This window comes from Chamaea fasciata, unplaced genomic scaffold (genome assembly GCF_029207755.1).
Source record: "Chamaea fasciata isolate MVZ Bird 193981 ecotype frontalis unplaced genomic scaffold, bChaFas1.0.hap1 SCAF_13, whole genome shotgun sequence".
Lineage (NCBI taxonomy): Eukaryota > Metazoa > Chordata > Aves > Passeriformes > Sylviidae > Chamaea > Chamaea fasciata.
The window spans coordinates 18368035-18380159 of NW_027094098.1; the positions used below are offsets into that span (position 1 = coordinate 18368035).

The 12125-nt window shown below is 45.7% G+C and overlaps 1 protein-coding gene across 3 annotated transcripts in view; it reads left to right on the top strand.

Annotated features, from left to right (window-relative positions):
- CHL1 (cell adhesion molecule L1 like) overlaps window positions 1–12125 on the top strand; it is a 135825-nt gene that overhangs the window by 84126 nt on the left and 39574 nt on the right. For 2 of the 3 annotated variants that reach the window (XM_066195711.1, XM_066195713.1), the window contains 4 exons: window positions 6289–6411; window positions 7148–7318; window positions 9135–9182; window positions 11078–11198. In XM_066195711.1, coding sequence (XP_066051808.1) covers window positions 6289–6411; window positions 7148–7318; window positions 9135–9182; window positions 11078–11198 — 463 coding nt within the window. The remainder of the gene's footprint in view (window positions 1–6288; window positions 6412–7147; window positions 7319–9134; window positions 9183–11077; window positions 11199–12125) is intronic. The other variant, XM_066195712.1, reaches the window with a different exon arrangement.

The window sequence follows — 12125 nt, forward strand, 5'->3', positions numbered from 1 at the left end:
TGGATGGCAACAAATTTGTGGAGAGGTTACAAACGCGGTTATTATCAAAAGCAAGAGGAATTTTAGTGCTAATATATGCAAAGTCCTAAACCCAGGAAAAAAAACCCCAAAAAACCCTACATGGTACAGATAATGTATTAGAGGGATTTACCCAACTCACACGTCTCTTAAAGCACATTTGCTGTCGTTAGAACTCCTCTGCCATCAGTTCTTTCATTTACGGGTGCGGTGTAGAAGCTGCAAATTAAATCAGGATTCAGGGAGGAGTAGAAGGCACCTTTGATTTCCTGAAGTGCTTGGATGCTCTACAACTGCGGCCCAGTGAAAGAGCTGCTGGTGCGGAGCCCCGCTGGAAAGCAGGAGGGGCCGGGGACAAATCACCCCTATTCACGCCCGGGTTTTGAGGCAGGGACCGGTACATGTGAGATCACTCCGTGCATTCACGGTAACGGTGCAGAGGTGGCAGAGCTGTGCCAGCTGCATTCAAGTCAGATGGAAAGCTCCTTGGCAAAGTCACCGCGCCAGGGAAGGGAGGAAAAAAAAAAACAAAACAACACACCAACCCCAGCGAGGCAGAGCAGGGCAGTTTCTTTCATAAATTACATTTCCACTGCAGCAGCAGAATACTGGGTCTGCGAGGCTGCTGCTGAAAAGGAGAACAAAAGACTGTTTACTCACAGTAGTCATTGCGGGGAAGCAATAGAAATGTCAGCAGAAATGATCATTAAATCTCACCTCCATAATGAAAATACCCCACCTCCCCTATGTAGGATGACATTAAGGAGAGGGGGAAGAATGGGCTCCGAGGATCTCGATGTGTTTGCAGCTCTAACAAAGGCCAGATTGTTACAAGATACATTCAGCATGAAAATGAATTTAAATGGTGAGAACACAGACTTCAGCTCCCCTCCTCCAGCATTTCGGGAATCTGCTGCTTGAATTAGTGAGCAGGCCCAATGCCAGGGGAAGGAGAAGAAGTACAGTTTAAACTTCTTTAATTAACTGTGCTGTAAAAGACTCTTCATGGCAGACTGAGTTAAGATTTATGCTCGGTATTTCTAAAGCTGCTGCTCCAAAAGACCAGAGACCTGAGGATGGAAATCTTGGCTGAATGTAAAATCATCCCATGGCAGGCTGTGCTCTGGCAGAGATGTTCATGCAAGAATTCCCAAAGAAAGCCAGACCTGAGTGAATATTCAAACGCTCAGGTGTGAATATCCTGAAATCAGTGAAAGATACTGAAGTAGGAGGTCTCAGTTTTGTGAAGGCTTTGGTGTAGCCTGTAGGGAAAACAGAAGAGAGCAATCCACTGAGACTTTGCAGGTGATGGGAATGAAATTTAACTCTCTTCCCTCCTAAGCCAGTGACTTTCACCTATGGCAGCTTTTCTGGCCACCGAAATCATTGGGCTGACTCTGGTCCTTGCCTGTGGCTGTCATTTTGAAAAGGATAAGAGATTTACACAGGGAAAAAGCTGTCACCGATTCTGTTCCACATCTCCGGCAGTGAGCGCACTCGCAACGCTCTTCCCGACAGCCAGGCTTTGCTAACTCTTTCAATTTAAGGCAGCAATTAAAAAATCCATAAACAAGCAGGGTCATATCTCATAAACAGTTCAAAGGCTGCAGTGGAAATTGCAGATTTAACTACTGCTCCTGCTCCGTGGATCAGAATATCAATTGAGGCATGGAGATGAGCCCTGGAAGCTTCCCAAGCTTCACTCAGTGCAGCTCAACATCAGGGACTGCAAGGCATGGTTAAGATTCCTTAAAATGTTGGGCTGTCTGCTGTACAAGATACAGATCCGTAGGAAAAATCATAATTAAATACTAATTTAGGTGTCTAAGGAGCTGGAAATTTCGAGGTTATAGGAATTTCATGACTAATTCTTCTCTGCCTCGCTTTTACATCCTTTAAGGATTTGTCTGCAAGGAAAAATCTGAGACTACCCATGATGGATCAGGGTAAGCTCTCCTTTACCCCAGGATATTTTCAGTAGAAATGTTATAAAACCAGGCCTGGGTTACAGTGGTGCTTTTCTACAATAACTTCACGATGTATTTGCTAATTGCTGATTTACCATCCTGAATTCACTCCCATTTTACACCCTGACACAGGGATCTCAAGGACAGGTTATACTTTTCCTTCGATCAATTTCTCAACACTTGACCCCAAAACACGCAAAATACTCGATGGAACGGGCTCCATTCTCACATAAACTGGAATAAATTGCCATAATTGCTCCTGTTTTAGTGTGAGGACACTGTGATCAGCAGTAGGACAAAAAACTGAGCTGTAGGACAAAAAACTGAGCTGTAGGACAAAAAAACTGAGCTGTAGGACAAAAAACCTGAGCTGTAGGACAAAAAACTGAGCTGTAGGACAAAAAAACTGAGCTGTAGGACAAAAAACTGAGCTGTAGGACAAAAAACTGAGCTGTAGGACAAGAACTGAGCTGTAGGACAAGATGTCCTGAATGGATCCCTGAGTTAATCTGGAGCAATGTTTGGGGCTGGAGTTCCCAGCTCTGTTTGCTGCATTTCTGAATCTCTATTTCTGTTAAAAATCAAACAAAGCCTTTCCATTGCACTGTCTCTAGACATTGATCTCCCTCCTGTTTGCTTTGGGTTGAGAAACTGCATTTTCTGAAGGGATGAGGAGGAGAGACTCAGGCTCCTTTGTGGGTTTTCTCCCAGCCCCCCCCCCCGAATTTGCCAGGGGTGCTTCAGGCTGGTCTCAAGCACAGCTCAGTCATTAAACTTTGATTCACCCCAGGGATTAAGCAGATCTTGGCTCCTTGCACAAATGACTCTGGCCACTGATAATCTTCCCTTTCCATGGTTCACACACTGTCAGAGCACTTTAATTCTGGGTTTTGAGCGCAGCCTTGACAGGGAAAAACCCCTCGGTCAGCAAAGCCTTTCCCAGGAGTATTTGGAGAGGTGTCACGGTGGGATTTTAGGAGATTCTCCATAGCTGGAGTTGGGAGTTTCCACCTTCCCCGTGGCTGTTCCGCTCACACCCCTTGATTTGAGTGTGCTGAGAATCCTCCTGCATTTCTCAGAGTCACTAAATCCCACTGCTCTCCCCGGTGCCATGGAAATGTAGGAAGCAGCACCCAGGGCTGGGTTTTCTCTCCCCTCTCACCACGTCGGTTTTTTGGGGATTCCATGGAATATTGACCTAACAACTTCAGTGCTGCCGCTGCAGAGACATCAGCTGGATTTTTCAGTGGCCATGTGCTGCACTGAGAACTCTGTGCAATGTTAAAACACTTCCAGGGCACAATTGATTTTTGTGTGATGCTGTGGAGTTTAACCCAGCTAGGATGGTTTCTGTGATCAGCCACAAATCAGTGGTGATTGATTCTGGAATATTCTCTAATTAGAACATAGGAGCCCTGCAAAAAAGATCCAAGATATTGCCTGAATACACGTCCTGAGGATTGATGCAAAAGGCAAAGTCTAATGTGACAGAAGCTTTTTACTTTTAATAAATCTGAATTCAGAAGCAGGTATTTTTTTTAGTCTTCAAGACCAGTGGGACCCCAGCAAAAAAAAATTATGCTTGTCAGAAGGCTTGGCTCAGGAATTTATCATGAGTTTTCATCTCCTGTAAAGCTTCAAGGATTAAACCATTCAAATTTATTCATTATGAGGATGAAAATCAGAGTTTTTCAGTGCTTTTCATGGTGAACTAAGTAAAAAAAACCAGCATGGAAGGACCCAATGCCCTGATCACCTGTGGTGCAAGTACTTGTTGGAGGTGGAGGACATTTGGGGTCAAATTGCTGCTTCCCCCAGTGAAGTCCAGCTGCCAACATCTGGGCCCACGTTGGAGATGAATGTCTGTGCCGCCAGCTAATGACACCGGGGCTGTGACTTGTCACCGTCTCCTGGTGGGACTCAGTACATTTCTGTATAATTCTGTGATTACTGGCCACAGAAATTCACTGAGAAGCCCAGTGGTTATGGCACCCTGCTGGGATATCACAGACCCAGATTTAGTTCTGCTAAATGAGGCAAAAAACGGGTTTGAGCAAGGGGTTCCAGTGTCCTAAATAAGTCATCCCATATTAGTCCATTTGCTGATCTCATCGCTTTGGTCAGAAATCCCTTATCCTTCACCTGATCCAGCTTATTTAAAGTTTTGTTGGGAGAGACGTGCTTTGGGGAATAAATAAGCTTTAGATCAAGAAATTGGCTTTTTCCTGCTGGAAAACATTCCACCTCTGCAGTCAGCAGATGTATTTCCCAGGGCTGGAAGAGTGCAGGTTACTGAAGGTACTGGATATGAATATGCAGCTCTTTCTTTTTTACCTGAAATTTCACCTACGGGGTGTGCGATGCTCATTAGCTGCATTTTGCCTCTCCTAAGAATTCCTAACGAATTAATAACCCTCCTGGAGATAAAATCTCTGCAGAGTCTGCATTCAGGCAATCAGCACCGCGGTGATTGCTGCTTTTCATGTTTACTAATCCTGAGACGTGTGAAGCGTCCTCGGAGCCCCGTCCCTGCATTTCCCCCCCACTCTCCTTTCCTTTGCCTCCTGCTCTGCGGTGTTGCAGGTTCTCTGCTGGAACGCTGGTGTCTCAAGGTGCGGAGTTGCTCCCTGTGGTGATTTGGGCACCAGGGAGGTGATGTTTGCCGTGCCAGTTTGACTCTGCACAGCCAGGACCGTTCCCCATCCTTTGCTGTTTAATTGCTTCTCGTTTTTTTTGCTGCTTGATGCTGGTCTGGAGTGAAACTTCGGCCGGTTTGAACTTGCCTGAAATGAAAGCGGGAGGCGACGTCAGCCCTGAAACTGCCTGAGCTCAGATCCTTCAAGGAGTGGTTCCATTTTGCAGGCTGGTTTCTCTGTGATCATCTCCAGGCTGAGTCTGGGGTGGGCTCCAGCCCAGCTCTGCTCCCACATTTTCCCACATGAGCTCCCCAGTGGAATTTGGGCATCCAAATTTGCCCAGGTGTGCCAAGCACGGATCAGGCTTGGAACAGAATGCTGGCATCACGTGCTGTGGGTGATGAAACATTGATCCAGTAACAATTTAAGCTGTGTTTAAGCCCAGCTAGAGCTGCGCTGTGAGCTTTGTGCCAAGCCTAACCCGGCACCCTGAGCCTGCAGGAATCCGCAGCTGAGGAGGCAGCAGAGGTTTCACGCCAGCCTTCCTCTGGTCCTGGGGATGGAGAAGTGATACAGCCATGGCCAGAGTATGGTGAGCCCCCTGAAGATGTATCAGGCTCTGGGGGTTGACCTGCAGCCTCCCAAAATGGCTCAGTAATATTTGCGAGACGGCTCTTCAGGTGTGTTTCGTGAAGCAAAGGTTTTGATAAAAGAGAAAATAACAAACGATACGGAAACAAAAGAACAAAAGCCGTGCACAGCTGTGGGAGAAGCATCTGACACCTGGCTAAGACATCCCAAAAATCACCGAGCACCTCTGTGCTCCCTCTTAAGTAATGTTTTAGGAGGGATTTTGGCTTTTAGGGAGGGATTTAGGAGCTGGCAATAGAAACAGCCACAGGTTTTGAGAAATATTTCCAAAGCCCAGCCACTGTCCCTGTGCTGGCTCTGGGCCACCCACGGTGAGAGAAACACAGAAAGTTCTGGTGCCTTTCCATACAAGTCAGGGGTAACATTGAACCCCCTTTTCCTAATTTGGAAACATCTCCCTGGCCATGGGAGGGTGCAGTGCAACAGACAAGAGCTGGGACAACTCTTGAATTGTCCTGATGTGTGTCCCCAGCTGCAGCGACTTGCAGTGGGTCCTTAGGAAGGATGTTTTATCCAAGGCTTCCAAAGCATTCCACACTTCCCTGGTTTCTGATCTCCTGGGAGCAGCTGGGGCCCCACCAGTGCTCAGCCCTCTGTGCCAGGCTTGTCCTTAGGGACCCTGTGGCCATGGGTGGTCCCTTCCAGACAGCACAAAGGAGCTAAAGAAAGTGTTTGAAAAGGATTGTGTTACAGTAAAGGCCAAGCAAAGCACAGGACATCACAAACAAGTGTTAAACATCCCCATTCAGTGCCTGGCTTTGGATAGGACGCTCCAAGAACTTGGTGAATGAAGGGATTCCTGTTCTGAGCGTCCCAGAACGCAGGGATTTCCCACTCTGAATAAAACTCATCATTGCTCTGTGCCTCTGTGGAAATTAAAATCGGTATTAAAGGCAGAGAATGCAAAGAACGATGGAAAGGTAAATTTTTTATTAAAACTCTGTCAAGGGGAAAGCAAAAGGCAGCGTTTCCAAAGGTACCAATAAAAGAGGAACGTCTTTGCTTTTTTTGTGCAGGTGTACCAAAATTCCCCAAAGAAAAAATCGAGCCTCTGGATGTGGAGCATGGAGATTCTGTGATCCTGCACTGCAACCCCCCGAAAGGCATCCCCCCTTTGCATATCTACTGGATGAATATTGGTGAGCTCATGGGTTTTGCACCGTTCATACAAGGGGGCTCAAAGTATTTGTCTTTCAGAGCGGTTTCGTTGCAGATTCATCATGGATAGGAATTGCAATTGTGCAAGTGCTTGGGAGGAATATCTGGATGTTGAAGAACAAAATTTTAAAAAAGCAGAGGATGGAGATCTGGTTTTACATGACCCAGAGTTAAGTTGTTGAGTGTGTTGACACAGCATCTCATTAAATATGAGGTATCATATAATTTCTATATTGAGGAGTTCTGCCAGTGATGAGGATTCCTCATTTAAAGGAGAGAGGATATCACGTGTCAATATGTTATTTCTATCGTTGTTGTTTCCCTCTTTCCATAAATTGATGGTTGATTTATAAGATTGACCCTAAGGGAAAAATAACCCACCAGGTTTACATAATTAGTTCCTTGTGGGTTTCTGTCCCGTTATTCTGCCGCGTTTGTGTTCTGCAGGAATCTCTGGCTTTTGGGAAGCAAAATCACTCTGTTTTTTAATTATCACTTTTTCCTTATCAGTTATATAGGTATATATGATTATATTAAAAAAATTATCACTCGTATATTGAATATTAGTAAATAACCCATTGGCTCTGCTGGATTTTCTGCCCCTTTTACTTCCGAGTTTCATCCTCTGTCTGCATCTGGAAGGAAGCACAGGCGGGGGGAGCACTTGATGAAACAGCCCCGTGTCGTCCCCACCTCACAATTCCTTTCCCTTGCCAGATTTGCAGCACATCCCCCAGGATGAAAGGGTCTCCATGAGCCTGAAGGGAGACCTCTACTTTGCCAACGTGGAGGAGAGTGACAGCAGGAGTGACTACTGCTGCTTTGCCGCCTTCCCCAGGCTCAGGACCATTGTGCAGAAGATGCCCATGACGCTCAAGGTTTCCCGCTGTGAGTGTGGGGCTGAGCTGATTCTTTGCCTTTAGTTTCTGAGCTGCCCAGGCAGCAGGGCATGCAGATGTGTGCCCTGGCTCTCTCAGCAAAGGGCACCTCACTGTGTTCATTCCCTGCATTATTAACCTCGTTCTTTGGGTTAATTTGGCTGAGGAAAGCTCCTTGCTCCAGCCATCAGTTTTTCCCATCTGGGTGGCCAGAAACTGGTGCCTTGGGATGGGTACCTGGAACAGAGGCTAGACAAGATTAAGAGAGTAAAATCAGGGATTTATTAAAGGCCTTCAGTAGACACACCTTGGGATGGGTACCTAGAACAGACGCTAGACAAGATTAAGAGAAAAAAATCAGGGATTTATTAAAGCCCTTCAATAGACACACTTTGGGCAGTCCAAAGTTGCACCCAAGGTGGAAAACGGTCACGAGTTTTTCAGACAATTATAAATTTAGTCAGGGGTTAATCCTCCAATTACAGCTTTAGGTAATGAAGTCATTTACTCCAAGTTTGTTCCCTTCAATTCACTTTTGTTTCCATCTCTCAGGCCTGAGGCAGTGAGGTGTCCCTGGTTGCCAGGCCTGGAGAGGAATTGTTGTGTCTGCCCAAAATGTGAAGACAGTAGCTGACACTCTATGAGGAGTTTAAGTTTATACACCAAAGCAGTACAGGATTTATAAGCAGTACAGGAAAAACATAAAGGCTAAAATACCAAGGCATCAGAATCAGACCCCAAAAGTGCCCTGTCCTTCCTCCTGCTGTCCCCACAGTGAAAACCAAGCGTGCATTAGGGAAATCTGCTGCTCTTGAGTCCAGCAGGTGCCCCAGGGATGGGACTTCACTGGGTTTTGGGGATTTTGTGGCCACCTCCTGGCTGGGCAAGGCCTGGTTTGGTCCAGCGGCAGCAGTGAGGTTGGAAGGATGATGTTCTCCAGGTTTTTCCAGGCAGCCTGGAGCATCAGAAACACAAGAAGTGTTTCCAGTTCCTCAGTGAAATGAAGTGGTAGGGAATAAAAGATTTCAGTTGTTCATTAACAGCCCACAAAGCCAAGGAGAATTTTGTCTTCAGGAATGAAACCCTCGCGTTTAATATATGATTTTTTGAGAGTTTTCTTGTTGGGATAAAAAGGCAAAGGATTAATAGTGGCTTCGTGTGTTTGCTTAGACTATATCTTGGGATATTAATTGTGAGAAAAACACCCAAATTAAATGTTGCTCTCCACGGCTTTTCAAATGGGTTCAGTCCCTCACACATGCACACAGAGATTAGAGAAAAACAAGATGGGTTTTGGCTGCTGGTAGCCCTGGAAGTGGCCCAAAAACCCACTTCAGTGTGTCCACCTTGTCATCAAAGCCACGGGACTTGGGCCAGGGAAAGATGAGAGGCGTGAACTGAGAGGGTTCTGTAAACCCAGCTTGACATGGCCCACTCTCTCTGTGCCAAGGGCCTGGTGAGGGGCTGCATTAAAAATAAACAGAGCAAAAAGAAGCGGTGAGAAACAGGAGAATGGGTACATTTATAACATTTCTCTCTGTTGATACTTCGTGGTTTTTATTACTGTGGATGAAATGCTGAATATGTCACCCATGAATTATTTTTCAGAATAACACAAACCTTTAAAAGCATTTTCATTGTGTTTTCAAAACTCTGTTGCTCATCTGTTGCTTTCCTTTATATTTTTCATCCTTTCTTTCTTTCTTTTGGGGCAGGAACTGGGAGGTGGGGGGAGTGGCATGGTTTTGTTTTGGTTGATTTACGGTTTCTTTTGATTCTGTCTCAACCCTGCATGTTTGTTTGGTTGTCATTTTTATTTATTTCAGTAAAGCATGCTAATGACTCAGGCTCACCTAACGCTGCTGTTACTAAGGGTGAGTTGAATGCATCTGTTTTTAGCCTTTGAACTGAGACCCCCACCAGCTGAGGTGAAATGGGAGCTGCTCAAAAAACACATCCCAAAAGCCTCTTGATTGTGACGGGATGGATTTAAGCATCCAGGGAGCACAAATGGCTCATCTTGTAGTTTCTGAGAGCAATCTGCAGGGGTTTTAATTAAAAAAAAAAAAAAAAAAAAAAAAAAAAAAAAAAAAAAAAAAGGCGTTTTTGTTTTGTTTTTTTTTTTTTACTTGAGAAAGGAGCTTTGTAAGGAGGTGGAAGTGAGAACATTGATGTTCTGGGTTCCTCTTGTTGTCAGTTCAGAGCAGGAGCCAGAGCTGGATGCTCCAAATCTTTTCCTGGCAGTTCAGAGGACTCTGAGGTGACACAGCTGGTTTGACACCCTGAATTCATGTCTCAGGGCTCCCCCTGGGGCTGCATTGCTCCAGCATGAGCTCAGGGTGTGGATTTATGGGGTTTGGGTGCCCTGTGCTGGCTGTCCCCATCACCTCGGTGCAGATGGGAGGTGCCTCTGTCTCCGTGGTGCCCTGCCTGTGTCACCAGCATCGGTGACACCACAGCAGAGCACTTCTCACCCCGTGGGTTCTCATCTCCCGCTGCTTTGTGTGCCCCTCTCTGTGCAGCAGATCCTGAAAATGTCCCGCTCTCCATGCAGGCAGCAGGGTGGCTCTTCCTGCAGTTCTCCACCTGCTTCCTTTTGTTCCAAATACATGAAATTTAGAGTCTGTAGCTCTCGACTCTTCATTTCTTTGCTTAAATGGCTTTTTAAAGGACTTTTTTTATTATTATTTTTAATGCCTAATTTTGACCTCCTCTAGGAGATGATTTTTTTTGCCAGACAAGCACTGAGGTTTCTGAAAAGGAGGTTATCCTGGAGTGTTTTGGGATGGATAACTCGGAGCACTCATCACTCCTCTGACTTTGCCCTGGGAGCAGGACAAGCAGGGCTTGTTCCGCTCCGGGAGCAGTTTTTCCCTCCACGGGATGTCAGAACTCATGCTGGGAAGGGGGCCTGCCTCCTTTGGCAGCAGGAGGTGGAGGGCAGATGGGAAACGCGTGAGTTTGTCCAGAGGCACCGCCGTGTTCTGCTGCAGCTCAGAGCACTCGTGGCACAGATCTGCACAGATACAAAGCAAGGGGAAATTCAAATTAAAAATGAGAAAACGGTTCAGGGAGACCTATGTGGTCTTCTACCAAATCATCCAGAACTGGCTATTTTTTTTTTTTAAAGAACTAGCACCATTTGGGGACTGATTCATTAGTTTGCTAATTGTTATGATTGTGATAACTGGGCAGCCACTGAACCCTGCATTTTTCATGCTAAACCCCTTGTTTGGCAGGCTGGAACAAATGGGCTGTTGGAATCAAAGGCAGGTCAATCTTGTTCTATTATTTTTACAGTCTTCCTTACAAATTGTATTTCCATTTCTGTAGATTTAATAATAGGAGCAGGTGGGACAATTCTGTGGGATGCTCAAGGCAGGAAAGGTGGGGGTTTCACTTGAGGTTTAAAAGATGATGGAGCCAGAGCAGAAGAAAGGTGCTAAGAAAGGTGGTGTGGGCGCAAAAAATCAGGATTTGAGAGGATCAGACTGCCTGAGGGGTGATAGGAAGGGCCAGTACTAGGGGAAAAGGAGATAAAACTGTAGGAAAAGGGGTTTCCCAGCACTGCTGCCAGTTGACACCACTGCACCTCCCTTCTGGCTGTTACCGGGTAAATAAGGGTTCCTGGGGCAGTCTCAGTGTGTATAAATAAAAAACAAATCGCACAAATCGATGTCAGAAACCTTCTGTCAGCAGTGATGCTTGTGGCATTATTGAAGAATATCCCAGATTTCCCACCTAACTCCTGCTTTGCTTTATCTTTCAGCGAATTTTATCAAGGAGAGGAAACCCAAACTGCTGATCCCTCCTGAATCTGCTGGCAGTACCTCATCAGTCACTGTCATCAAGGGAGGTGTCCTGCTCCTCGAGTGTATTGCTGAAGGGCTGTGAGTAATGAAAATGCTGCACAAACTTAATCACCTTTGGAGGTAGAAATGAGCAAAGAGAAAGGGATATTAAAAATTATGCAACAGTTTTGAGTGGAGCTCCTGTGCAGAGCTTTTTGCACCTGTAAAGCGGCACAGAGTGCATGTATTGGTTATTGCTGTAGCTTGTAAACACGTAATTAAATCACAGTGTGGTAAGTATGGAATTTTTTACTGTTCTATTAAAAGAAGTTGAATTTTTTTTTTTCAGTCGTGCTGCTTTCGAGATGTTGAGAAACTAAATAATATCAGCATCAGCTTCAGTGCTTTTGTTCACAGCCTGTTACGGGTTTTATCTGGTTTGGCCAATTCAGTTTTGCTTCAAAATTTAAAATTTTCCAGGTGTAAGATCTCAGGTTTTTTAAAAACAAAGTTCTTGAGTGATGTAGCACAAGCCATCCTTTAAGGAATGGGAAAAATCATCGATCTCAGCTACAGCAGGAGGTGCTGGCTCAGGTGTGAATGTGAACCTGGTGTTTTCTGTGCCCAGCATCCAGAATTTCCATCAGGGATGTTCATTCCACGGTGTCCTCGCAAATGTCAGGATATCGAGGAACAAATCCATGGCTGTCTAGGAATACATTGAACCAGTATCAGCTGTATTAATTTGATCCTGCTAAATCCAACAGCAAAGGGCAAACCTCAAACCTTGGGCACTGCCAGGGATCCGGGGGCAGCCACAGCTCCTCTGTGCCCTGTGCCAGGGCCTGCCCACCCTCACAGGGAAGAGGTTTTTTTTCCTCAAAAACCTTCTAAATCCTCTCTAAAGCTTCTCTCAGTTTGAAGCCACCCCCCCTTGTCCTGTCACTCCAAGCTCTTTTTAAATAATCTCTCTCCACCTTGCTGACTCGCTTGAGGTAGTGAAAAGATTCATACAGGGAAGGGTTA